General features: G+C 43.6%; 1 protein-coding gene across 2 annotated transcripts; it reads right to left on the reverse strand.

Annotated features, from left to right (window-relative positions):
* Nucleotides 1-633: 633 nt before the first annotated feature.
* On the reverse strand, nt 634-25,983 carry SLC9B2 (solute carrier family 9 member B2). 2 transcript variants are annotated; one of them, XM_034770923.1, is made up of 12 exons: nt 25,738-25,983; nt 21,885-21,987; nt 21,016-21,196; nt 18,717-18,887; nt 14,747-14,889; nt 13,305-13,432; nt 11,800-11,975; nt 7,964-8,070; nt 6,396-6,545; nt 5,185-5,293; nt 4,304-4,440; nt 634-1,712 (listed from the first exon to the last, which is right to left on the reverse strand). In XM_034770923.1, exons 2-12 carry the CDS (start codon nt 21,975-21,977, stop codon nt 1,488-1,490), a joined length of 1,620 nt encoding a protein of 539 aa, XP_034626814.1. In that variant the 5' UTR covers nt 21,978-21,987; nt 25,738-25,983; the 3' UTR covers nt 634-1,487. The 2 variants fall into 2 exon arrangements, with proteins under 2 accessions (XP_034626814.1, XP_034626815.1); XM_034770924.1 differs by having other exon boundaries at nt 25,724-25,983.
* Nucleotides 25,984-26,842: the final 859 nt, after the last annotated feature.

The raw sequence follows: 26,842 nt of genomic DNA on the forward strand, positions 1-26,842 counted from the left end.
TCTCTTTCTTTCCATGGTACTTGCCATGGCAGTCATGGAAAGCCCAAAATCTTCCAGCCCAGGGCGCTGGCCAGGAGAAGCCAAGCCCTGCATGTGCCAAAGCCCCACACTGAACTGGCATAGAGATGCCTCTCCACCTTTCAGCTAAGCTCTGGAGTGGTGTGGGGGAAGCGATTTTCAGCCTGTTCATGCCCTGGCCCTGCAGGCTCCACAGCAGACACCTTCCCCCCGCCCGCACCACGGCCCAGGCAGGGGCTTAGCACCCTCTTCCCCCTCCATCCCCCGCCCTGGGTCCTGCCCCCAGGGAGTGTGGGACTGCTCCATCCACTAAGCATCCTCCCCTGCTGAGCCACCTCTCTGGCCAAGTTTGCTGGTGTCCCAGGACTGAGGCTACATCTACACTACAGGGGAGGGTCGATTTAAGATACGCAAATTCAGCTACGTGAATAGCGTAGCTGAATTCGACGTATCGCAGCCAACTTACCCCGCTGTGAGGACGGTGGCAAAATCGACCTCTGCGGCTTCCCGTTGACGGCGCTTACTCCCACCTCCGCTGGTGGAGTAAGAGCATCGATTCGGGGATCGATTGTCGCGTCCCAACGGGATGCGATAAATCGATCCCCGAGAGGTTGATTTCTACCCGCCGATTCAGGCGGGTAGTGTAGACCCAGCCTGAGTTGTGTGTGTGCAGGAGGGAGCAGAAAATGAAACATCCCTAGTAGTAGCCATCCCAACCGTAAACAACCCCTCCAGTCAACCCCCCAGCCATTCCCCCTACCAGCTCCAAACTCAGCCTTCCAGCAAGCAACTCCCACAAGCACTACCCCAATCCCCAGTGCACCCACTCACCACCCAAACCCTCCTGCAGTTTCTTGCTATGACTGAATCACACAATCCTCTGCAACTACAAAGGACTGCAAGAGACTTGGGTGGATCACAGCATGAAAACACAGGTTTTGGGGTCCCAGATGGGACAAGGTTCAGAATCACCGTCTTAGGTGCAGGATTGTTCCATACACTGTCCACCAGTTGTCAGATGCATGTTCCTGTCTAACTTTAAGTGGCTCCAGGGATGGGGGTCTTACCCCCTATTCCCCAATCTCTAATCTCAACATGAGAAAGTTATTCCTGATGTTCACTCTAAATTTTCTTCTGTTCAAATTTCATCTCATTTCTTCCAGTTATATACCCTGAACACTACTTCTTCCGTGGTGTTTACACCCACGCTCGTCAACTAACCATAGACCATTACCCTATCCCATCAGTTATCATCTAGGCAGCCTACATACTGTACATTTATTTCTTTTCATCTTTCCTCATAAGGCTCTAGCAACAGTTAAAAATATTTTGCAAAACATGGGGGCTGTTGTTTTAGGACCAGTAACAGATTGTTACCTATTTCAGTTTCCTTCCAAACAGTACAGACATTGTGTTTACTAAGTAGTAGCAGCAGCTGTGAGACCAATATACTATCCACTGTTTCTTTCCTATGCGGGCCCAGCGATCTCTGCTTCTCCTTCCTCCTCTTCACCACTGCTTATTTGAGCCTTCTGCAGAAGTCTGGGCCCTGCCAGGCCAATAACCAGCGCTCCAATCGGAGCTGTGATCAGGATTGCCAAGAATGCCACTGTCAGAACATCCATTCCATACTTTTCCAGCTGTTCATCCTGCTGCCCTCTGGCTGTATCTAAGGCAAGGGAACCTATTGCCGCCTATAGAGAAAGAAAAACGTTGTTAAAGAAAACAGTTAAACGGAACAACTAACCATTTGCATTTAAAGATGTAAATGAAGGGTCTAATCCTACCCTTGGAGTTGTGTGTGGGTGCATGTGCGCACTTCCATTCCATTGTTAGCCTGCATACGTTCTCGTGGCCATGGGGATGTCTGCTTCTTACCCAAAATGGCTGTCATCTATTTACATTTCTAACACTCCCAACATCATAAGATTTAAGAACCATATACAAGGTTAAGGGTTACTTCATATTTGTCTAAGAATGGCCTTCATTCTTTGTTCCACTATAAGCTGCCTTTTCAAGTGGGTTTGCCCTTGGTGATAGTCTTCCATGAGAACCATTGCTGAGCTGTCATGTTACTCCATTATGAGGGAAGGCCTAATTAAGCCTACATTTTCAAAAATGACTTGTGACTTTTGGATGCTACCATTTTTGATGCCCAATTCAACCCTTTTAAGGGGCCTGATTTGTACTTTAACTTGGGCACCCAAAATCACTAGTAATTTTTGAGATTTTCGGCCATGAATCTTGGACTAGGCCATAAAAGGTACAAAACTCAGGCTCGTCTCATCTCTGGGGACTGCAGGTCCCAGAGGCCAGGGCCTTCCAAAGAGACAGCTTTGCCGTCAGCCCCTGGAAGCTTCACCTGGAGACTGTCAGCCATGGCATCTCTTGAGAATCACAGCTGCAAACTTCAATGGTGGATTGTCACAGAGTAGGTTTTAAACAGGTGCAGCCCCTGTGCAAAGCACCTGGAAAACACTTTAACCCCAACTAATTAACCACATTATGCAAGATAGGCCTATTACACTTGAACTGAAATTGAGGCTCCTGATTTTTTTTGGGTCCAAACTGACATTTGACACACATGATTTTTACAGTTATATGCTTTTCAGCCTAGGACCACTGATGTAAAACAGTTTGTTTTACCATCCACAGTAGGCTTTGTAGATGGTCAGACTTTCCTCATGACAACCAAACCTCTCTGGGAGGGGATGGAGGGAGAGGTGCATTCCCTTGTTTGATAGTTTGCTTCCTGGCTGCCTAGAAAGCTGCAGTGAAGTCCAAGTTCAGGGCCAGATGCATATTTAGTCTAGCTTTTCTGCTGCTCAAATGTTGTCACTATGTACTTTCACTTTTAAAGGGCAGATGAAGGAAAGCAAGGGTTGGAAAAGCAGCACTCGGAGGAATCTAGTCCTGACTGCTGAGGTATCATGTGTCTCTGTTCAACTAGGAAACCAGTTATAGGATGGCAGAATGAAAGACACAGAAAATGCCTAGAAGATGAAGGAGACAGAAAGGGTCCAAACAACCTAAATAACAACCATTCACCTTACTTTGCCATCTCTCTCCCTCTCCTAGATTGTCAGAGGGGACTTCTAGTCATTTCTTTTTTTAAATGGCCACCTATCTAGTCTGCCAATATTTTTTTTTTTTTTGCTGTTCTGTTTATTCATTTCTGTTTGCAAAGGACCAGCAGTGGTCACACAAGTGTCAAATATCAAGTTAAAATAACCCCTCTGCTCCTACACGAGATTCCCCAATGGATAATAGGGCTGCTCATGCATTTTACAAAGACATACAGCAGCGGCCATAAATCCATGCACTTGAACTTTCAAGTAGCAAAAAGCCCTTGCCATTGTGTCTAAACTGTGAAATGTACTTTTATTTAATTTGTTATACTTATATAGGTGTCTGCTGTGGAGGATCACATAAGCACTTTCCAAACACAAAATACAAATAATAAATCACTTCCTATTTAGCCATTTCTTTGATAGGCCTTAAAGCACTTAATGAGGATAGCCTCCGACTGAACTTGATCTTGCAGAACATCACAAGATGCAAGCCTTCAGCAGGACCTGAGGACCCTCAATTGATTTCAATGGGAGTTATGGCATCTTCAGGAGGTATTTACCCTTCTTAGGTTTTGCCCACTATCATTGTGATGCAGGTAAGTATTTTACACATGGGGAAAGTGAGGTCCAGAGAGGTTTAGTGATTTGCCCAAGGTCACAGAGTAAGACCGTGGCAAAGCTTGACTGCCAGTAATCCCCAGTTCTAACCACTTGCTCATGTTGCCTCTCCAAAACGAAGCTGAAGAACACAAGTGAAATTTCTGAGCCAACTAGTGGCCTCTGTCCTATTGACAAGAAAGTGATGTTCTGTCTTTAACAGTATGTAGAGAGACTGAAATCTCTGTTGCCAGCCTGGGAAGAGAGGCACAAGCAGAGTTCTAAACTTAGATTCCCTACAGGACACTGGAGAGGAAACTTAAGCTATGTCTACACTGCCCTGGAGTTTGGACCATATGGGCGTGAACAGCAGCATGTACCCAAGCGTTGTGCTGCAACTCCCCTGCCCATTTCAATATGGAAACCCAGAATTCATTATTTCAAAGTCCCACACAGATCAGTCAATGGGCCTAACCCTTCTCTCACTCACACCCGGATAAATCACTAATAATTCTACTGAGGTCAGTGAATTTAGACTGGTATAAAACTGGTGTGAGAAGAGAATCAGCCACGGTGTCTTCTATGATCCTGTCATTCACCCTTTTGCCATACTCTACCTGGACAGTGGCTTTGGGGATCCATGCCAATGAGACAAATATTTTCTCCTTGAAGTTAAAGCCAGCAAAAGACACCATCAGGAATGTGGCAGTGATTCGTACTATTAAGGCAATACCCAGTGTGGCAACACAAAGCCCTAGACCAGAGAGAAAAACAACTTCTTAAAACGGCGGGGCATATTTGAGGAAAACGAGCTTTTAAAATTGCTGATTAACAACATTTTTGCGTCAATTTTTTTAAAATTAGAAAAATGAGGTACAGACTGTTAGAAATAACCCAATACCATGTGTTTGGAAGATTCTATAATGCTAGTTTAGTGAATCAGTAATAATGTGGTGTCTTGAAATGTGGAGGATATACTTCGGACAACAAGGACCAATGCAACAGATAATGCAAGACATTATCTTGATAGATTGTCACTTAAAACCACTTGCGATGCGACTGTGCATTTGTGCAAATGATGTTTTCAGCATACTGGCCTCAATCTAGCACTCCTCACACAGGCAAAACTCCTATGGAAGTCAAGTGTTTTGCTGGGATAAGGAGCTTCAGATTGCCCCATAATGTAGTACTTTGCTTAGAATTAACTCTGCAGTATTGACTGGAAAACTCAGACTTTATTCAGAACTTGAGGAGATGCTCAATTCCTACCTACAACCCACCACCGGCAAACCCTACCTGCTATATAGGTAAGATGCTCACAAGAGCATTTGCTCCAGTATGTCTAGGGCAGGAAGAACAAAGGAAACGAACTTGTATAGCTATGGCATAACCTATAGGCCAATAGTCATTACAAGCTGTTTTGTGGTGATTCTTTTGGCAGGATAGCTAGCAAAAACTCTAGTCAAAACTACAGTATTGGTTTTCCATGTAGTCTTACCAACAGTTTCAGGCCTGAGAGACAAAACGGATATTTCTGCTCCAATTAAACCAAAGAGAAAGGGTTGAAAGATGTCCCATGCGACTGCAACAATTTTTTCCACAGCCACCTATAAGGAAAGGGGTGCAATCTGTAAAGTTACAAAAATTGGACCTGGTGGCCTCAACATTCGATTTCACCACAAAATAAAATGAGACTGACTGAGAGATTGTTCTGTGTCCATTTCTGTCTGTGTTATAGTGCAAAATTAATATTTAAAAAAGAGAAAAAAGTGATGCAATGGGGTTGCCAAGATGCAGACACAGCCCATTATGATTTTAAGGCAAAATTATTTTGGTGAAGCAATATTGCACTATGCCTGTACAAGTCATAATTCATAGCAATTACCTTCCTTTTAGTAAACAGAGGGAATGAAGGTGTGTTTGTACTGCTCAGCCCTTTGCCATGTGCTTTCTTACACAAAGAAGGGTTTTGAAGCTAAAAGAACAGGGAAAAGACTCCGTATTGGAAAGGAATTTGATGTTTCACTCACGACAGTACATATTGTACCATTAGCAGGATATTGTGCATCTGCAGGAAGGAATACCAAGTCCCCATTTCCTTATATGTTTACATTTCCAGAGACTTATTTCTTCAACACAGCCAGAGAAGACCTTGTGTCTCAGCGAGCTTTTCCCTGTGTGTATATGTCTCGTATAACTGCATCTAAACTTACATGCACATATATACAATCACTTTCAAACTACATATCCCTGAGATGCGGAAGATAAAAACTGCCAGATGGGATCACTATTAAGGCAGACCAGTGTTTACGCCTAATGTCTTTGGAATGCCTGAATGGACACACTGGCAGAGTTATAGCTGAAGGGTTCTACAGGTGTTCTCCATTACTATCCCAGGCATACTGACGAGGGGCAAAAGCAACTATATTTGTTAGGCACCAATCTGCAGAAATACTTTATTAACTAAAACTCTTTTTAAATGATCAAAATAAAGGGAAGCACTCTTTAAGAAATATATCCACCACGCACTAAGAAGTTGATTCTAGCTTCTCTCACATGAGGATGGGAATTGCCTTATAGCCAGGTGACCCTACTCCTGTCCTTAAGAGGTTCTGGTTAACACCCTCCAGACATCCAAGATCACAATCTGACCCTGTGTATTTAAAGTGACTTCAGTTAGCTATGAGGCCTGGGTATCTAAACATTCACCTTTTCACTTGACCATCCCATGCCTGCAATGAAGGCCAAGACCAGTGTGCAGAGTCCTCCTGATCCTGGGAAACCAAAGTACAGGCTGCCAAACACAGCAAACATGGACAGGCCCAACACAAAGTATGCTCTCTTCCATACAAGAGATGCCTAGAACCAGTGAAAGGAATAAACAAAAGTACATTTTTATTTAAAAAAAAAATGGAAAAAAGCTTAATTATTAAAACACCAATAAGAAACCGCACCAAGATGGAAGAACCAGAGCTTCCAGGAATGATGTCAGCGATGAGGATGTTTTGTTTGTTTATTTTCTTTTTTTACTTCTATTCCTATGGAACTTTAATTTCAGATGTTCAATATTTCCTTTGTTCTATCCATCAGAAATCGTTGTGTGCACAAAGGGCTTTTGTACCATAGGAATTCTAAACAAGAAGTTCTATACAAACAATCTTACTTAATGGCAACCATTGAGTTAGCAGCATTTAATCATCTGGTTGTTGTGTGTTCTTCATGTTGATAATCAAGAGACAAAGGATGAAATCCTGGCCCCAGTCGAGTCAATGGGCGTTTTGCCATTGACTTCAATGGGGCAAGGATGTTACCCAAAATCTTTTGGGATATTTTATAACCTCATATTCCTCTAGTCCAAAGGCATTATGCAAACTGTAAACAAATTTCTGTCCAGTTAGGGCTTGGCTACATTGGCGCTTTACAGCGCTGCAACTTTCTCGCTCAGGGGTGTGAAAAAACACCCCATTGAGCGCAGCAAGTTAAAGCGCTGTAAAGAGTCAGTGTAAACAGTGCCCCAGGGCTGTAAGCTAATCCCCTCGTGGAGGTGGAGTACCTGCAGCGCTGGGAGAGCTCTCTCCCAGCGCTGGCGGCGCGACGCCGACCACACTCGCACTTCAAAGTGCTCCCGCGGCAGTGCTTTGAAGTTTCGAGTGTAGCCACAGCCTCAATCTTAGAGCCAACTACAGAGGCCTTATGTGATTTAAAATAATGTAATCTTAATTTTTATTGAAGGCAACAAATACACAATTCTCTTGCATGTTAAAATATTATTAAGAGCATTACAAACCAGTTAAACCCAGGAAACTCAGCACTATCATTGTCGCTTTGCTTTTAGTTCAGCATATTGTACCCATCGCAGGCAACTCACATAACAAGGAATGTTCTCATGCACATATGTGAAGCACATCAATCTAATTGATGTTCACATCATTGGCTGAAATTGGGGCCAGATTCTGTTCCCGCTGAGCATGAAAACTCCCAGTGGCTTCAGAGGGAGTAGGATTGGGGGCTAAGGGTCTAAACTCCCAGCACATTGGAGAATTATGAAATCGCACATCATTACCATAACAGCAAACAAGTAATCCATTTTAACAAATAATAAAATTTCACAGGATTCACAACCGTTGGTGCTAGACACATACCATTCTCTATAAAGAGATCTCCACACCCATTGTGAGTTAGGAAATGGATTGTCTAGTTCTCCTGCTAACCCGTCTCTACTCTTAGCAAGATACCTTAGGTGGTATATTTTCAGAAAAGTTTTGGGGTTTTTTTACCTGATCATTACTTGGGAAATATTGAATAAAAACTCCTAGAAGCCCACCAGCTACTATGCCAACTGCAACCTCCAGGACTCCTCGGAGGATATTGTAAAGCGTGGAACCTGTTTGTGAACAGTAAGAGAAGAGGGCTTAGACATAAGTATTTACGCACAACCCCTCTTATACCACTCACTAGTCACCATCCCTTCTGCAAGAGAAAATACAGAAAGAAGCAACCCAAACGTTGGACAAGAAATAAGGGGATTAGCATAGCCCCCAGATTCATGATCATGTAGTTTTATACTATATGGTGAGAGCTTCTGCTCTTCTGCACAAGGCGAGGAAAGGAACAAGAATTCAAGGGCCCAGATGCTATGCATGGGGATGGAAGTATGCTGAATCACATGCTCTCTCTGCAAGATTGCAGATATTCATCTGCACAAAGTATGGTTGAGACTTTAGTCTTTTCTGTGGGGGCAGAGCTGAGGAGCAGGAGATGTACATGGGAGGCCTCCCTCAGGCCCCTAGGTGGAAATCAGAGTGGGAATTAACAGTGCTCACGACATCATTGATTTTCCCTTCTGCTTTCTAAGAAAAAGATTCATGTGCAATCCGAATGGAGAGAATCACTGGCAGCATGGCTTCTGAGTGAGCGGTGCTGTCAGGGGAAGGCACAGAGGAGGAGCAGCACTGACACGCAAGGTCCTCACACAGATGCCCCACAATCTGACATGATGTCCCCATAAATCCTTGGATACCATATGATTTCTATATGACATATTCTGCCTCCTATGTGTGGCTGCAAACCCTTCCCCATGATGAGATGGTATCTGGGGCTCTGAGCATCCTGGGAAGATGTAGAGACTTTTTCGCCTTGTGGGGGTTTTTTAGGCAGGGAAGAATTTCGCTTACATAGTAGGGGAGTCACATGCATGTCCTAAGAAAGTTTAGTTACTTTGTGAAATACAAAATTACTAAAATATTTAATTTGCAAACACTTTCACCAGATCAGCCATTTGTTGATTTCTAGCTACAAATATTGATTCATAGATTATAGGACTGGAAGGGACCTCGAGAGGTCATCGAGTCCAGTCCCCTGCCCGCATGGCAGGACCAAATACTGTCTAGACCATCCCTGATAGACATTTATCTAACCTACTCTTAAATATCTCCAGAGACGGAGATTCCACAACCTCCCTAGGCAATTTGTTCCAGTGTTTAACCACCCTGACAGTTAGGAACTTTTTCCTAATGTCCAACCTAGACCTCCCTTGCTGCAGTTTAAACCCATTGTTTCTGGTTCTATCCTTAGAGGCTAAGGTGAACAAGTTCTCTCCCTCCTCCTTATGACACCCTTTTAGATACCTGAAAACTGCTATCATGTCCCCTCTCAGTCTTCTCTTTTCCAAACTAAACAAACCCAGTTCTTTCAGCCTTCCTTCATAGGTCATGTTCTCAAGACCTTTAATCATTCTTGTTGCTCTTCTTTGGACCCTTTCCAATTTCTCCACATCTTTTTTAAAATGCGGCGCCCAGAACTGGACACAATACTCCAGCTGAGGCCTAACCAGAGCAGAGTAGAGCGGAAGAATGACTTCTTGTGTCTTGCTCACAACACACCTGTTAATGCATCCCAGAATCATGTTTGCTTTTTTTGCAACAGCATCACACTGTTGACTCATATTTAGCTTGTGGTCCACTATAACCCCTAGATCCCTTTCTGCCGTACTCCTTCCTAGACAGTCTTTTCCCATTCTGTATGTGTGAAATTGATTTTTCCTTCCTAAGTGGAGCACTTTGCATTTGTCTTTGTTAAACTTCATCCTGTTTACCTCAGCCCATTTCTCCAATTTGTCCAGATCATTTTGAATTATGACCCTGTCCTCCAAAGTAGTTGCAATCCCTCCCAGTTTGGTATCATCCGCAAACTTAATAAGCGTACTTTCTATGCCAATATCTAAGTCGTTGATGAAGATATTGAACAGAGCCGGTCCCAAAACAGACCCCTGCGGAACCCCACTCGTTACGCCTTTCCAGCAGGATTGGGAACCATTAATAACAACTCTCTGAGTACGGTTATCCAGCCAGTTATGCACCCACCTTATAGTAGCCCTATCTAATTTGTATTTGCCTAGTTTATCGATAAGAATATCATGCAAGACCGTATCAAATGCCTTACTAAAGTCTAGGTATACCACATCCACCGCTTCACCCTTATCCACAAGGCTCACTGACATCATTCAAAGGATGATGATACAGTATTTCTTAGGCCATGTCTATACTACAAAATTAAGTCAACTTAACTTACGTCGGCATACAGCCGCCACAGTAATTACATCACTTGTGCGTCTCTACACTTTGCTCCTTGTGTCAGTGGTGCATGCTCTCTCCAGGAGCGCTTGTATCAATTGTACTTTCAATGGCATTGTGGGACTGCTCCTGAAAGCCAGTAAGTCGACATAACTAACACAGTGTCTACAAGGCCACTATATCGACCTATTTACCTCGACTTTGACTCTATGCCGCTCATGAAGGTGGAGTTATTATGTTGGCGTAAAATGGCACTTATGTCAGCGGGAGCAAAATCTAAGTGTAGGCATAGTTAGGTGGATGTAAGCTACTTACATCGATCTAACTCTGTAGTGTAGACCAGACCTCAATGTTGGCCTACATTTCCCCTTCACCACTATCCCTCCTCACATGAACAAGTCACTATTCTTGTTGCCTCTTAAACAGGCTGCCACTTAGAGATACATTCAAAAATTAGTTCAGTGTACAAAGCACCCAAATTGGATTAATCAGAAGCACTTAGTGCTGACTTAACTCTGCTCCCATTGAAGTGAGAGTTCTACCACTGACTTTGATTGGAGCAGAATTAGGCTAATGCTGAGTGCTCGGAAAATCCCACCCCTAATTCATAGCCCTAAAACAAGACTTCAAGTTTGTGCTCTAACTCTGCCTTATTTTCTAGTGAAGATAAACCTTAAGAGACATCCTGGTTTATGACAGTGGCCTGGTTAACAGGATTTCTCATGGGATGAGCAACAGGGAGAGAGGGAAACGTACACAATCCTTATAGGGATGTGGCCATACAGGCAATCCTTACCCTATCATCAACATTCAGTAGCTGCAAATGATGGCAGGTGGTAGGAAATTTAACACAGTGTGCAGCAAATTAGTGACAGAATTCTCAGTGACAACAATAAGCGCTATCCACTTCCAACACACCACTCAAAAACTCTTCCCTTGAGACAGTCAGAGAGAGGCTTTCAGGGCACAAAGTTTGCAATAATATCTGGGAAGTTTTCTATTGTTTTAATCAACATTTTCCCCCCCAATATTTGTTTTAGTGAAAATCAGTTATTTGATTTTTTAAAAAACACAGATTTGACTTTTTTCGTAAATATCACCGTTTGTCTAATATCTGGAAAGAAGAAGACGATCCACCCAGATGACTCTCTAACTTTACATGGGCAGCAAGAGTGAGGGAAAATGCTGAAGGAATTGCTTGTCAGACCTACTTGTTCAGAATAATAATTTAATAAAAATAATGGAGACAGAGAGTCTTAATAACTTCCTAAAGGTCACACAGCGAGTCAGTGGAGGAGCACGGAACAGAACTCAGGTTTTCCAGGTCCCAGCACATACTAATATGCTTTACTGCATATTTGATTATCAGCTGCCACTTGCTCTGCACATAGATAATAATTATGTATGAAATTACCCGAGTCTCCAGTATATAAACCAAGCCCCTATAGATTTATTACTAATTGACCATAACAGACTACAGATTCCTTATCATATTTTCATATTTTCCCTAGATTTTGCCATCTATGGATTAGGTAGTGTACCTGAAGAGAAGGCCATGCCCAAGCATGTGTTGAAGCCAGTGATGGCCAGAATGTCATCAATGCTGCCAGCAGCCATTAGCAAGGTCGGGACACCCTTTTCAACACCATACCCGCCTGCTTGCAAGATCAGCATAGAGGGGACCACAACAGCAGGAGAGACAGCACCTAGAACAAAACTAAACACACAGAATTTCATTCATCCCTTCTTAAAAATAAAATATTCAACTGGAAAATCCACCATAGCCCTTTTAACTACACATCTGTGTAAACCTACAGTCCACTTTTGTCACGTGCCCAAATGGCTGACATTAAAATAAGTGGTTTGATGGAATAAGATGAATACACTCCCCGTCCCCCACAAAGAGTAGAGGACATATCAGATTCTATCTCTTGATTTTAATGGAATGGCTACGCTATAGGTGGCTCTTTAAGGGAAATTCTGAACTCCAGTATTTCCACGTCCTAATAGGACGCCTGCAACAACATTTCTTTTTGCTCCTAAAGACCCTCTGCATTCCAGACAAAGCCCCCCAGGATTCTATCACCCCATTGTTCTTTTGTTTATGTTAACTCTTCACTCTCAAGGGCCCACATCACAACCAGCATCCCTGCCAGTTTCGTGCAGTGAGACTAGATTCCCTTCCTTGCCTATGAACACCTCCCCCTCAAACCAGCCACAGGGCACGGCATAGCTTTCACAGCATTTCACCATTGTATAGGGTTACCATACGTCCTCTTTTTCCCGGACATGTCCGGCTTTTCGGCACTCAAACCCCCGTCCGGGGGGAATTGCCAAAAAGCCGAACATGTCCGGGAAAATGCCGGCTGGGCACTTCCCCTCCCGCGGCGGCTCTGCTCCTCCCCTGACTCTTCGGCTCTGTTTAAGAGCCGAGCTGCCCGAGCGCTACCGGCTTCGGGCAGCCCCCATGCCTCCGGACCCTGCACCGCCGGAGCCCGGGAGGGGAAGTGCCTGGCTGGGGGCGCAGGGTCTGGAGGCATAGGGGCTGCCCGAAGCCCAAGCGCTACCGGCTTCACGGTTTGCCAGGCAGCCTCCAGACCCTGCGCCCCCGACTGGGCGCTTCCCCTCCCGGGCTCCAGCTGCGCTGGGGAAGCGCCGGCCGGGGGCGCAGGGTCTGGGGGCTGCCCAGCAAACCGTGAAGCCAGTAGCGCTCAGGCAGCCCTTTCCGTGTGGCTGGGAGTGGGAGGGAGGAGGGGCGGAGTTAGGGCGGGGAAGGGGCGGAGTTGGGGAGGGGCTGGAGTGGGGAAATGGGCGGGGCCAGGGCCCGTGGAGGGTCCTCTTTTTTTATTTGTTAGATATGGTAACCCTACCATTGTGAGACACACACAGGCAACTAGTACTGAATCCATGTCTTCTGCCTGGCAGTGCACGAAGGATGCACTGGGCTAGCCATGGCATTCTTTAGTTCAAAGGAAGATCCCTAGCAGGGAGATTGGCAGCATCAGCCATTTTGAATTTTTACAGAGGAGAAAACAGAGTAAATTACCCCAATATAAATCCCCATTGCCATGGCAAATGCATCAGAAAGTGGGCAAGAACAGCAGCTGCGCATGTCTCAGTGAGGCAGGGCCCGAAAGAAAGCCTTAAACAGACTGCCTTTAACTTCTTCAGAGCCTGAAATAGAAACATATTTACACATTAACAACATATCCCTTCAATTTTATAAAGAGAAACGCAGCTAAAGATCTGCTCTGGTTTATTACTGAAGTCCCAGTGACATGGCATCATACAGTACGGTCTATTGTAAAAGCTAGGACTTAGGGCTTTTAGTGGGTTGAGCCCATCTTTGATCTGGTCCTAGCTTTGGTCTCCTTTGGTCTGAAAATGGCCACATCACAGGGGGAAAAGTATTCAAATGCTGAACTTGGCAGCCCAACTGTGTGTAACAATGTGCCCGAACACAAGGTTTAAAAGCCCTCTTGAATGTCTTGGTAAAGAATAGGATGCTACATTGGAAAACAGACATTTTAGAGAGTAACAATAGAAATCTTGCAATCTGAGATTTTCTGGGACTTACTATAAGTGAGTATCCTCAAGAAAAATCTCATGATGGACACTTCCTATCCAGCCTTTATCTTGACTAGGAAAAGTATCTGAGTTTAGGTAGGCTTAGCTAACATGTGCTAATTACGCCTGACATACCCTCTACTTCCATTCAAGTGTAGGAACAGGGCAACACCTTATAGCTTGATTTTAGCTGGTCAAGTTATAAACTAGGCAGGAGTCCCTCTTCTTTCCCTCCCCCCCTTTTATTAGCATTGGAGATATCAAGTTTCGTAGTGACTGGGGAAGGGATCATAGAAATATCATGGGATCTATTATTTATCAGGACCGATGTCAGCTGTCTTTTCATCTAGGGCAGTTGGACTCTTCTTTACAATTAATATCCTCACATAAAACAATAAAAAATATTACTTATAGGGCTTCCTTTCACCAGAGTGTCTTATCATAAAGGAGATTCTCTTCTCTTCAGTGTCCTGGATCCCTGCATTGTTTATTTTACCTTTTTTTCCCTTTGAATGATCTCGTAGCAGGACAATAGACTTTATAGGAAAACTTACTAAACAAATGGAACAATTTACACAACTTGGCAAATCAAGATAAAGTGCATTTAACTGAGATGTCCAACTCACAAAACAGAAATAAATTTATTATTTAGTGAAAAAAATCACAAAATGGAATGCTCACCAGTCCTATGTATCCGACTGATAGGGTATAGCTATTTCTTAACCTTCACTAATATAAGAACAATATTGTATTGTATTTTAAACCATTTCCAATAGAAACAAGGCTATAAAATGCAAAACTTATGAGATTTAATAATTCGATATAGTATTGATTTCAAGCAAACAGCTGATCAAATATTTTGATACTGCTGGTGGCTTGTTTGTTTGTATGTTTTTACACCAGAAACATTAGATACTGTACCTTTGGATCAAGGCCAAGCCCAGCTCGGACCAAGATAATGGAAAGGGCAATATTTCTCAGCGCTGCAGACCACTTCGGATTTATCTGGACTATGTCACTGATGAATGGGGTATTTCGGATGAGAAAACCTGCAAGCAACATCCCTAAAAAGCAAGCAAGCATTTATTGACTGAGTTGTTATTATTGTATTTCAGTAGCGTCTAGAGTGAAATCAGAAGCTTTTGTGGAAAACTTCAATGAGAAAATTAGGATCTGCTATGCTGGGACAGGGACTCTTAAGAGTTAGTGGTGTACTTGACAGATGTTACTCTATAACCTGAGAGATTAAAATTGAAAAATTAGAGGACAGGAAGCAAAGAAAAAACTGAGTAGGAAAGTAAGAGGTAAAGGTTATTGGAAGTGATGTGGTTTGACTATCCCATACCAAACTGGTGATGGATATACTGGTGAAATGTTGGCTGATATGTCCTATATTAAATGTAAATTTGTCATCGACAGTAAACTAAGTGAAATTTTAGTCAGCACATAAATTTAAGAAGTTCTGTCTGAGGTGGCCATAGCTATGTAATTTGATGGCTCTTGCAAAAATGTTTTTTTCTAATGTTTCTAATTTCAATGGGAATTAGCAGATCCACTGATCAGCAGTGAGCCTCATCTAGACTTTACTTTTTTACATTACTGTTATTACTTGCATTACCGTAGTGCCTAGAAGCCTCAACCAACAATGAGCCCCCAGTGTACCAGGTGCTGTACAAACGTATAGGCCCTATTTTCACTAAAGATTTTTGTTGTGCTGTAATTCATTTGATTGTTAAGTAACTCAAGTTGGCTAACATCACTAAAAATGAAAATGTAGACACTCCACAACCAGCTGGTCATGGACCATTCCACAGCGTAGCCTAGGATTGGAAGTCCCATCTCCTGATTCTCAGTCCAGTGCCCTATCCAATGGATCATACTGCTGCCCTGTCAGTGCTGTCAGTATGAGTTTTATAACCGTATCTTATGTCCTGCAATCATGTGCGGAGAAATAGGATTAATAAAAGCAAAGAAATCTAAAGTCATGCAGAAGATGAAATTAAGAAATGAGATACACAAAACAATCAGATGGTCAGCAGGAAGAAACGTACTGAGGCCTGATTTAAAACCCTGCTTTTCTTAAGCAAGCAAACCCACTGAGCACACATGGTACTGGCAACAGACATCAGAATTAAGACCTGCCATCCAAGGGTAGCCCATTCCAGACTACACAGCCCACCATGAACGCAGGCAGCTTTATGCCTTTTAAGTGAGGCTTTTTTTTTTTTTTTTTTTTTTTTTTTTTAAATAGACGAAAGGAAGCTTCTTCTGCTCATTAGGGGTGGTTTAATTATGTCGATGGGAGAGCTCTCTCCCCTTGGCATAGAGCAGCTACACAAGAGATCTTACAGTGTTGCAGCTACATCAATTCCCCCTCCGCCCCCAATGCTCCTGTAAGGTCTCTAGTGTAGACATAGCCTTTGACAAGTACTCAACAGCCAGCAGCTTCCATTGTTCTCAACCTACATGGGAGCTGGGCTCCTCTATGGAATGGAATGGAAAATCTGACCCATTATCTATCCAGGTGCCTAAAGGGGAGTGATTGGGTGCTGATTGAGGTCCTTTGAAAATCTGGCATAAAATATATAATATGTGCAAAAATTAAATCACAGATTTTTAAAATTCTTATGAATGCAACATTCACATAGGAGGAACTTCAGTTGTTTGCTCCCATCTTCTGTTTGAGCCACAAGGAAAATTCAGCCTTTTGCAAATGCTTGTTTTGCAGTCTCCAGTTAGATGGTTTTGCTAAAAGAAGTGCTTTGTGAGAAAGGTATTTTTTAAACACAGGCCTGCAATGCCCTATCTTAGGGCCTGAACCTGCAAACATTTAATTTAGTAGTGGAGCTTAATATTTATCTTATGAAATATAAATCCATAATAAGATTTTTTTTTTGGGTCAATACTGTGCTCATGTTGCTCACAGACTGCCTGCTGTGTGCTGACAGGCCTTGGCTATGGCTTTTATTTGACCTGGATCACGTCTACCTGATAGCTACTATTTGTTCTTCTTCCCACACCCTCTAGGAGAAACAAAGGCAGCATCATGTGCTTCACTGTGACAATTACAGGAGCCTATGGGTTGGAACACTGATCACAGTTTCTCTGTGTTTCTTTTGCCATGTTAGGGTCATAGGACCTGCATAACAATGGGGTTCATAGCCCCTTCTTAAGACCATCTCTGTTGCTATACTCTCCTTTAATCTATGCGGGGCTGGCATAAAGACTCCCTTCACACCAAAGAGAGGCTCTGCAATATGCCCCCATGTAGGTGATCTGCTGGCAATAGCACCACCCAGCCTCACTGTAAGGGTTAAGTAGTAGGAAGCCATCTGCATTGGACTGAATTCCTTCTAAAAGGGATAAATCAAAGGCAAGGATGTCCATGATTGAATATAGGTCCTTGTATTTTTATCACCATTTTTCATGTGAAAACAAAGAACATTTAATATTCCCTTCTCCCTCCTGGATTCCTAGATTTTTTTCAGATTTTCCTCAAATACTAGGAACCTTAGGCATGAAGATTGTCAAAAGCATCTCATCAGGCATGTGCTATCCTGCTAATGCTTCTGTTCTTCAGCATTACCCACCTGACAAGTAGTTTTGTGCCCAAGTCATAACTTTTGAGCAAAGGAATAGTTTACAAAAAGTAAGAAGAATCAATATGGTCAGAAACAGTAGCTCAAACTTGCTTTAAAAATAAAAAGGTTTTGACTTTGCAAGTTCACTGTCTAAAGGCTGCGATACCTAATGCTATATGCCACTTCATACAGCATTGCACTCAGTAATCCATGTGCAAATTCCAAATCATGGTCAGATCCAATGGGTTTACTTATTATTTTCATAATCTCAGTGGACCAGATTCTGACCTGCTTCTTCATGGTGCTCTGCGAGCACTCCCATTTTCTTCACGTAAGCGTGGCAAGAGAGCTGATCAGAAAAACATTGATGGCACCATTTTCCAGTGGAAAATGCAGTTCTATCAAAACTGAAACATTTCATGAAATTGTGTTGATTTCACCGACATTTAGAAAAAAAAACAAAACAAAAAAATTCAGACAAAACATCCCCTTTCACAACATCTCATTTTTACATTTGGAATGAAACATTTAATTTTTTTGTTTTGAAACCACATTTTGTTTTGAAGTTTTTGTTATTCTGTATTAGATAAAGGAAAAAAGTCAGAATAGAAAGAAGACATTTGGATCAACCCAAAAAGGAATTTGGGGGGGGGGGGAATTTTTCATCCTGGAGAATTTTGAAATGTTTGGATTTCATTATAATTCGAAACTAAGACACATTTTGAAATCATTTGTGACAGGGGATTGTTGAGTCATAGCGGGGAAAATCTGAGCCCAGGTCAGCAACCCCGGTGACAAGCTTGAGTCAAGACAGACAAAGGGGGAAGAAACAGACCGCTTGGGGGAAGGTGCGGGACAGAGATTCTTAAAGTGCTAGAAACTTCCTTTTGAGATACACGCAAGACAGCTCAAGAGTAACACTCCTTGCATTATGAATTCATTATTATCCAGTAACCAGGTGGCCTAGGGGTACAGATCTCACAGTGCCAGAAATCCTACATTCAAATTCCAGGGTAGCCACTGTGGCAGGAATTAATGTTATAGAAGGGATATTAAACCTTGTGCATTATAGGGCTTAAAGCCAATCTTTATTAGAGATCAAGATGAGACCTGTGTGTGGGCAGATTATCCAACACTTGCCTATTGTGGGGTTCTTACATCTTCCTCTGAAGTATTTGGTATTGGCTACTGTCAGAAGCAGGACACTGGACTAAATGGACATTGGGTCTGAGCCTGTATTTCAGTTCCTATGTTCCTAAGCAAACCTATGCAAGAATAAAAAGAGAGAGAATATATCACACAATACTTACCGAGGAGAGGAGGTAAAGGAGGCAGTGTTGGTATTCTAATGAGCCCAAAAATTTTACCTCCAATGACAGCAAAAAAAAAGAGAAACAGAATTCCAAATATGTTCCCACCCGGAAGACACTCACTGCCTGTGATGGACCAGACCACAGCCCAGACAAGTATTACTGTTGCAACTAGAAGAAGACAGGAAAAATATATTTAATCATCTCTAAGGAATGGCTTAGTTAACTTCAGATTTACATTTGTAAATGATTTTTTTGGGGAGGAAAGTATTATCTGCTTAATTTTAGAAATAAAACATTTACTTTTAATGTCAGTTTAGTTACAACAGTCTTTGAGCTGGAGCTCTGATTTTGTTGGTGCTAAAATAGGACAGTAAGTCACAATAGTGTATCACTGTACTTAGGGCCCTTCGTTCTCAGTTTTTATTTTATTTTTTTTTCCTGGGAATTTATCACTGTTTATTACCACAACAACAAAAAAACAGGTGAAAATCAGTGCAAAATTATTAATAATTTTTCTGGGTAAATATCGGGGGTTATTTTGGTGAGTGGAAAGACGGGGGAAAAAAGTATTCAGTAGATTAATGCTTTGAATTCCGTCCACCAGTACGTCCCTCGGCCCACGCCACTTCCAGCAGCCCCCATTGGCCTGGAGCAGCGAACCGCGGCCAGTGGGAGCCGCGATCGGCCGGACTTGCGGATGGGGCAGGTAAACAAACCGGCCCAGCCCGGCCCGCCAGGGGCTTTCCCTACACAAGCGGCAGAACAAGCTTGGGAACCACTGTTCTAAACTAATACATAACCTTACTTCAACAGTCAACTTTGCATATACACACAGACTAATGTATTATCATAATACATATATCTCATGCAGTGTATTATATTTTCCTAATAAAACAAGTTATTTTGTATATATTTGAATGATACAAAAGTAGGGTAAAAATTGGAAACAACTGAATAATATTTTCTGTAAAATTTGGGAATTTTTTGGTAAAAATCAGTTTAAACTGAAAACGAAGGGGCTTAACTGTACTGCTGAGTGAGCATTTGTCCCCGATACAGAGAAGCACTTAAGCATGTGTTTAAATGTAAGCAGGTGAGTAATTCTATTAAAAACGTCTTGCCTGTATTGTGAAGTCTTCAGCTGCTTGAGGAATGCACCAGTAATCTACTGTACACTCTGGCCTGGCTTATTGCTGTTAGTTTTCAAAGTTTCATTTTGAAAGAATAAAAGAAAATTGCAGCTGGGTAGATTTATGCACTGGATTCTTCCACTACGAAAACAATCCCTAGCAAAGGGGCATGCACAGGAGGTCTCTGCACAACCTAACGCAGGGCAGAGAGTTCCCCCTGATACAAGCAGGGAAAATGCAAATATTTCATAACCTGAAGGTATCTTGTTCTTCCAGGCTCGCAGTTCTGGTCCTGGAATCAGCCAGGGAGAGCAAGCAAGAACGGACACAAATAGAAGATGGAGGAAGAGAAAAAAAACCCCAGGATGATCCATCCCTGCCCTCTTGCACCATCTCCCCACATGTATACAGGGGAGTTACTGCATTTTAGAGTTGGAGTTTCTTCATCTTGTGACAAGGCCCAGACAGCCAGGAGAGGGAGGCAGTGGGGTAACAAATGTACTAGCCTGTGAATCTAGAGGGGCAGAGCATAGGATAGAAGGTCTCACATACGTATGAGTGCCTTCACTTGGGAAGCTCTGCAATCCTTGGCCAGCCCCGAGTTTTTATCTTGGACTTCCATAACAGGACAACCTTTCTATTGAATGGATCAATCTGCCTTGGGGCCAGGATCCTAGGTTTGCAAAATCTTAAGTATGTAGTGCTGGACTGAGTCCTAAGTAACAGAAGAAGGTTCTTCTGCAAACTAGTGTATTCATGACCTAATTTCAACACAAGCCATTTATTTTGCCAGAAAAGTAATGATTTATAATCTTCTTTACAGTTCATTTGCGGGTGAGAACATTCAAACAGGCTGAAGAGCTCACGCTTCTGATCAAAACAATGTCTAATATGAAGATAAGCCAGCTGATAAGACAGAAGGAGCTGGGGATAGGGATGGGAGTGGGGCAGGAAAGGCACTAAAAATGCAAGTCCTTGTTCTACATCAAAATTCTCCCGGCAGTGCACCTAAAGATTTGCCTGACAGGTCAAAAGTAACAGTCCCTTTATGTTTCTTTACTGTTTATAGAAAAGCTGTCAGCTATCACATCTAGAAAACGAAACGTTGGTGTGTATACTCGTATGTCAAAGAATTAAACATTTTGCATCGCCTGTCCCATACATACCGTTTGTCACAGTTCGGGCAAGGAGGCCTTGAGGAGGACAAGCAAATATTTGCCTCAGTTTCCTTGGAGGCTTTGACTCTGTCATCGGTTTCTGAAGTTGCCTTGCACAATTGTGCAACAGAGCAGTTTCTTCCGTTTGTGCATTTCCATCTGTACCTTTGCAGTCCAAGACAGTTACCTCCTGAGTTAAAAACAATAAGCTTTCTCTGAAGCCGCCTTGTGTACATTTGCAATAAGCGACCTGAGGGCTATGTTTACTATAACATAGCTAACTGTAGGTCAGGGTTTCTCAATATATTTTTACATAGCGTGGAGCCCACTTTAAGAGAGATTTGCTTGTGGACCAGCTGCCCTTCCGTTCGTGACTGCACAGGGCACCTGCCAGTCCCAGTCATATTCGCATAACATCTCTGTGGCAGCTACAGCAACTTACTACGTGGAAAAACATCATTGGGAGTGTATGTCATATTTTCAAGTTGTTTTTTAATGCAATTTAGCAGCTGAAAACAAGTAAGAGACAGCAGCTGCTGCCCAGTGATCTGCCTGTGGTTCACAGTTTGAAGATTACTGCAGTAATCTTAACTCCACCTGAAAGATTTTTGTGTGGGTGATGGGTCTTTGTAATATTTAAACTAATTCAACCGACACTTCAAACTGACGTCAGGACCACTGATTTCAGGCAGCTAAACCCACAAAGGAAACACTTTATAGAATATACGGTAAATGTAAGAAAGGCCCAAATTGAGGGGGTACAAGTTCCCCTTGTAAAACTAATTTCCTTCAATATTTTAACGAAGCTGGAGAAAGGAGAGCTGCCCTCGGTAACCCTGTACTAGGAGAGGCCTGAATACAGATACAAATGCAATTACCTGAGTTTTCTGATCCATGGGAATAGTGCCATTTCCCACCTCTATAGACAGCTCTGGATCTTTACTCTCCTCCACAATATCCTCCTTCTCCATGTTGACAAACCTACAATAAAAAAAATAAACAAAGGTTTTGAAGAATAAGCAGAAGCAAATCAGACACGTATATTTGCCTGTTTCAAGACTTTTTTAAAGTCATATTTCTTTCTTTCCCCATACAAAAGAGAAAGCCTCATAGACACCAACTGTATATTACATATTAGAAAGTACGTAATGAAGCTTTTGTGTGCATATCTATATATTAGTTTATATCTATTTATTCTGTTAAAAAAAACTATGTTAGAAGAACATTGTTGAAATTGCAAAGTCAGTAACTCAGAAATGGAAAAAATCATAACTATGTTTGTCTGTGCAACCTTAAATCATCCCCCTTGTGTGTATGATTCCGATAAGTAATTTTTCCCCCCTCACAGAAGCAATAGGAGGAAGAGAATCAGATTTTCCTGTGTCCTATCTGGACTTCTAGTTCTGCATGAATCATGAGCATATGATGCAGGAGGCTCAACGGGTCCTGCAAACATGTGCAGTGCACTAGAGCTTTCAAAAAGTTAAAATTGAGCAAACAATTTTTAATAATGCGCAGATACAAATGGTGTTTTTCCACAGCCTAAAACTTGGCCAAATTTAGGTTGTATTTCAAGGGGGTAGTGAAAGGAATTTCTGCCAACTGCTAAGTTCCTACCACAAACCATGTCAGAGTCCTTAAGGATTTGAATTAAGATCTCAAATATCTATTGATCTGTCTGGGTTTTTATACGGCCCTCATCAAATGTGGCATCTGAGCATCTTGGTACAGTAGTTACCTAATTACCAACAAACCAGCCTGCAAGATTCCTTAATTTTCAGCAGCACTCGTTTTATTAAGCATGTGATCTCATGCACCTCTCGGAACAGCCACCAGTCAACAGGCTGGCACAGTTAGCTTTTGTGGGGGGTGGAACATTCCATTAGAATGTTCTCTCCTTCAAAACAAACAACAAAAAGAGGACACTGACTCTGATAGGCACAACGAGAATTCTCCCAGTGCTTTCAACAAAAACGGACGGTTCAAAATAATCTTGTCCGCTCTCTGAGTCTCTGCTGGTATCTTGATACTTTCCCCCCTGCCTCAACCCAAGAAGGAGTGGGTAGGAGGGTGTCTCTGCATCACTGATGGAATGCAGTGGATATCATCACCCCATTCCAACCGTCAATGTCCCACATCTCCTTACAGCCAGTCTGTCAGGGCTGCTCCTTAATCACTTGGGAGGAATTCCAGTTCAGCTAAGCAGCACACTCCCTCCCTTCTCAGAGGCTGAAGACACTTGCCTCCAGGGTAGTTTAATCCTCTGCAATACCAGAGAAGAAGACAAACTCAGGTCAGCATAAATGTGTGCTGGTTTGCACTGTGTTTTAGGTAAAGGTGGGAGCGTGATGGAGCATGGCTCTTCCATCGCACCCCATGTGAAGCCCAAGTCCTGCCAGAGGATCTTTTCCAATGAAGTGGGAAACCTATCACGGAGCGCCAATCCCCTCTTTTACACCCCACTCCCTGACAAGGTTCTGTGGGCTGAAGTTTCTTTCTACTTAGCCCTTAAACACGGATGTAATAATTAAATAATTAAAGCCCAATCCTGATCCCACTGAAGTTAGTGAGAGATACGTCAGGGCATTCACTGGAAGCAAAATCAGGCTCTAATGCACATTTACCCTATTTTCAGTTATCTAAACCAATGGGCGTTCCACACCCACCTGAAGATAAGGTTTGAATCAAATTGTTTGCTAACATTGCTCTCCAGCCCACTGAAACTGTACACACTCTCTGTTAATGGCTACTTTCTGCACTTCAGCCCTTTGGGCGTGAATGGCAGCTTCCGGAAATCTATCCAATCGTTTTGGCTGAATTTCTGTCTCAGTAGAAGTGCCACACAACTCAAAACTCAGACTGGGTTGGAACGCAGACCTTTGAGCCAAGAATCGGCTTTCTTCATGCTACAATGCTAGACATGAGTTTGTGACTCCCAGAATTATCCATCAAATCTCATTTGTAATGTTGACAAATGAGAACATCCCAGTGGGAACTTCCCAGTGGGAAGACTGACGGGGTGAACAAAGACAGTTTGTTCCATTGCTTTATTAGAAAACTGGGTGTTTGTGTTGAACTAGTCAAATAGGAAACCTACTTTAAAGGCAGCAAAGACATATCTGAAAATATATGCAATTTTATATGTCTTAAAATAAAATAATATTTTTGCTTCACCTGTTTTCTTTTTTTCCATATTAACCCCAGCAAGCCGTCTTTTTTTAGTTTAGGAGGCCAGCTTCCTCCAGCGTCAGCCTTTGTGCCACTTTCTTTGGTCTCTGTTTGTAGACCTGAGTTGTTGTGGACTCTTTGCATAATTGATGTTTCTGTTTTTATTCTGAAGATATATTCAGGGCCACCAAGAGCTGGTTCTGGCCCTGGTGAAAAATTTTGCAGACCCCCCAGCAAGGGCGGACCGGCTAAACAGGGCCGACGGGGGGGGGGGGGAGGAAGCCGGGAAAGCCGGGCCTGGAATTTTTTCGGGCCCCCCAGCAAGGGCAGACCGGATAAACAGGGCCAACGGGGGGGGGGGGGAGAGCCGGGCCCCGAGCCCCCTTCCGGACCACTGGGCCCCGGTAATTTGTACTGGCTTCCCAACCCCCTCATCAGCCCTGGATATATTGGGTGAAATATTAGCCCCACTGAAGTCAATGGCAAAACTTCCATTGATTTAAATGATGCTAGGATTTGATCCACTATCTTTAATGTTAGATTACAGACTATTAAGTAATAGCATTTTTGGAAATAGGTAATCTTTACTAATTCCTCCCCTCTCCTCCTCTTTGATAATTTGGCACCATATCTCTTCAGTGATAGAATTTACTAATATTGCTGTTTTCCCCTAAGGCTGCTTAAAGGCTCTGAATTCAAAGAGAAAAGAAGACATTGGTACTGTGATTAAGGCTTCAACCCAGCCAGGTGGGTGGTATGCACGGGCTCCTGACTCAAAGGCAGCCCTGTGCTCTTTGCAGGAGCAGGACTTAAGTTACTATTGGACAACAGGTAGGTGCCCTAACCATTAACGGATGACCCCAGGTCAGTTTCCAAAAGACAAGAGTCCACCTGAGGACTCTGTTAAAACATGCCGTGCTGACAGTGGTCTCAGGAGAGAAGCCAAGGATTGATGGGACATGGAGACTGAATTACTACTTAGAGGTGATCCCTCCAAACTGGAACCAAGGCACAATGGATAGAGGTCCTCAAGCTCCCTGGCTCTCAATCCAGTATCCAGTTAAATTAAGAATAAGCCATTCCCTAGTATGGAGGCACAATTTCAAAACCAAACTAGGCTTCAATTCAGCCCCAGGCAAGCCGAATGAATGAGCCATTGTCAGAAATCACAGAAGCAGGATCCATGCACACACTGTCTGGTCCTGAATCTTGGACAGCAGCACCGCTCTGAGCCAGTCCCCCTCTGGAACATACATCCCCCCTGGTGAGAGTCGTACAATCCCAGCATTGCAGCCGGGAAGGGGGAAGAGACGGAAGGATGGTGGCCGCGGGCAGCCGGGGCGTGTTTTCCCAGCTCTGCTGCCCTGGTGACTGCCCACCTCCCTCCCCGGGCCGCTGTCAACACAGAGAAAGGACCAGACAACTGACAGCCATGAACCTGCCTCGTTCAAACCCCGGAGAAGGCAGCCAGGCAAAGGCACCATCCCCAGCAGCTCTGCACGTGTGTTAACACGGGTACCCCCCCCCAGTCAGCCCTAGGGGCACCCACCTGCAAACACCTACCTGGGACCCCGCAGCAGGTCCTGCCGCGCACTGATCCCGGGGCAGCCCACGCGGGCAGGACTAGTGTACAGCGAGGGGCCGGGCGCACGATGCTCCCCACCGGCCGCGGCTTCTCCTCCTCTCTGTGCCGGTCCCTCCCAGCTGCGGTGCACCAGCCAGCAGGACAAGTGGGGGGTGGAGAGGGAGGAGGAGACCCAGAGCTGCAGCCTTGGGTGCCTGGAGCCCCCTCCCGCTGCAGGGAGGCAGGGCCGGTCGGATAACGGGCCCTGCCCAGCCCCGCCCGGAAGAGGAGGAGACAAGGCAGCAGAAGAGCGGAGGGGTGAGGCTGGATGACAGCTGCTAGGCGTGTCAGGTTTGCAGGAGCCCCCGCAGCATCCCACTGGGACAAGCAGCTGGAGGGGAGGCTGTGGTTTTCTCTCACCCAGGTAACCAGTTCAGCAGGTTGTCTCGCCCTGTGGCTGCGGGAATGGGAGTCAGGTCTAGAGGAGGGGATGCACGGGAAATGCACATGTAACCCACATGCTTACAGTACAGCATTCTTGGGGGTGGTGTGCTAAGTCCAAAGAAAGGGACAGAGGTAAGGTGACCAGACAGCAAATGTGAAATATTGGGAGGGAGGGGGGTTATAGGAGCCTATATAAGAAAAAGACCCAAAAATCAGGACTGTCCCTATAAAATGGAGACATCTGGTCATCCTAGACAGAAGCAGGGGGGAGAAGAGATGGAGTTTTAGTTGAACCCTGCTGGGTGTCAGTGTGACAGTCACAGTGTGAATGCATGAGAATGAAATAACTGCACTTTTGTTGTGCTTCCCAGCAAAGGATCTCAAAACACTTTACAAAGACTGGCTAACAGAACCGCACATCCCCTCTGGGTGCTGTGCAGATGAAAGAATGAGACCCAGGAGTTCTGTGACTGACTTTCTCAAAATCACACAGCAAATTAGGCATCAAATAGCTGGGAATCTCAGAGCTAGATTTAAAAAAGAAAATAGGTTATCACAGTGCTGTTAGTCATCCTCATGGAAAAATTAAGGCAGGTCACACATTTTCTGTCACCATTGACTTTTTCTTAAACAAAGTTTTCCATGGAAAGCGTCTGTTAA

Source organism: Trachemys scripta, chromosome 5 (genome assembly GCF_013100865.1).
Source record: "Trachemys scripta elegans isolate TJP31775 chromosome 5, CAS_Tse_1.0, whole genome shotgun sequence".
NCBI classification, from domain to species: domain Eukaryota; kingdom Metazoa; phylum Chordata; order Testudines; family Emydidae; genus Trachemys; species Trachemys scripta.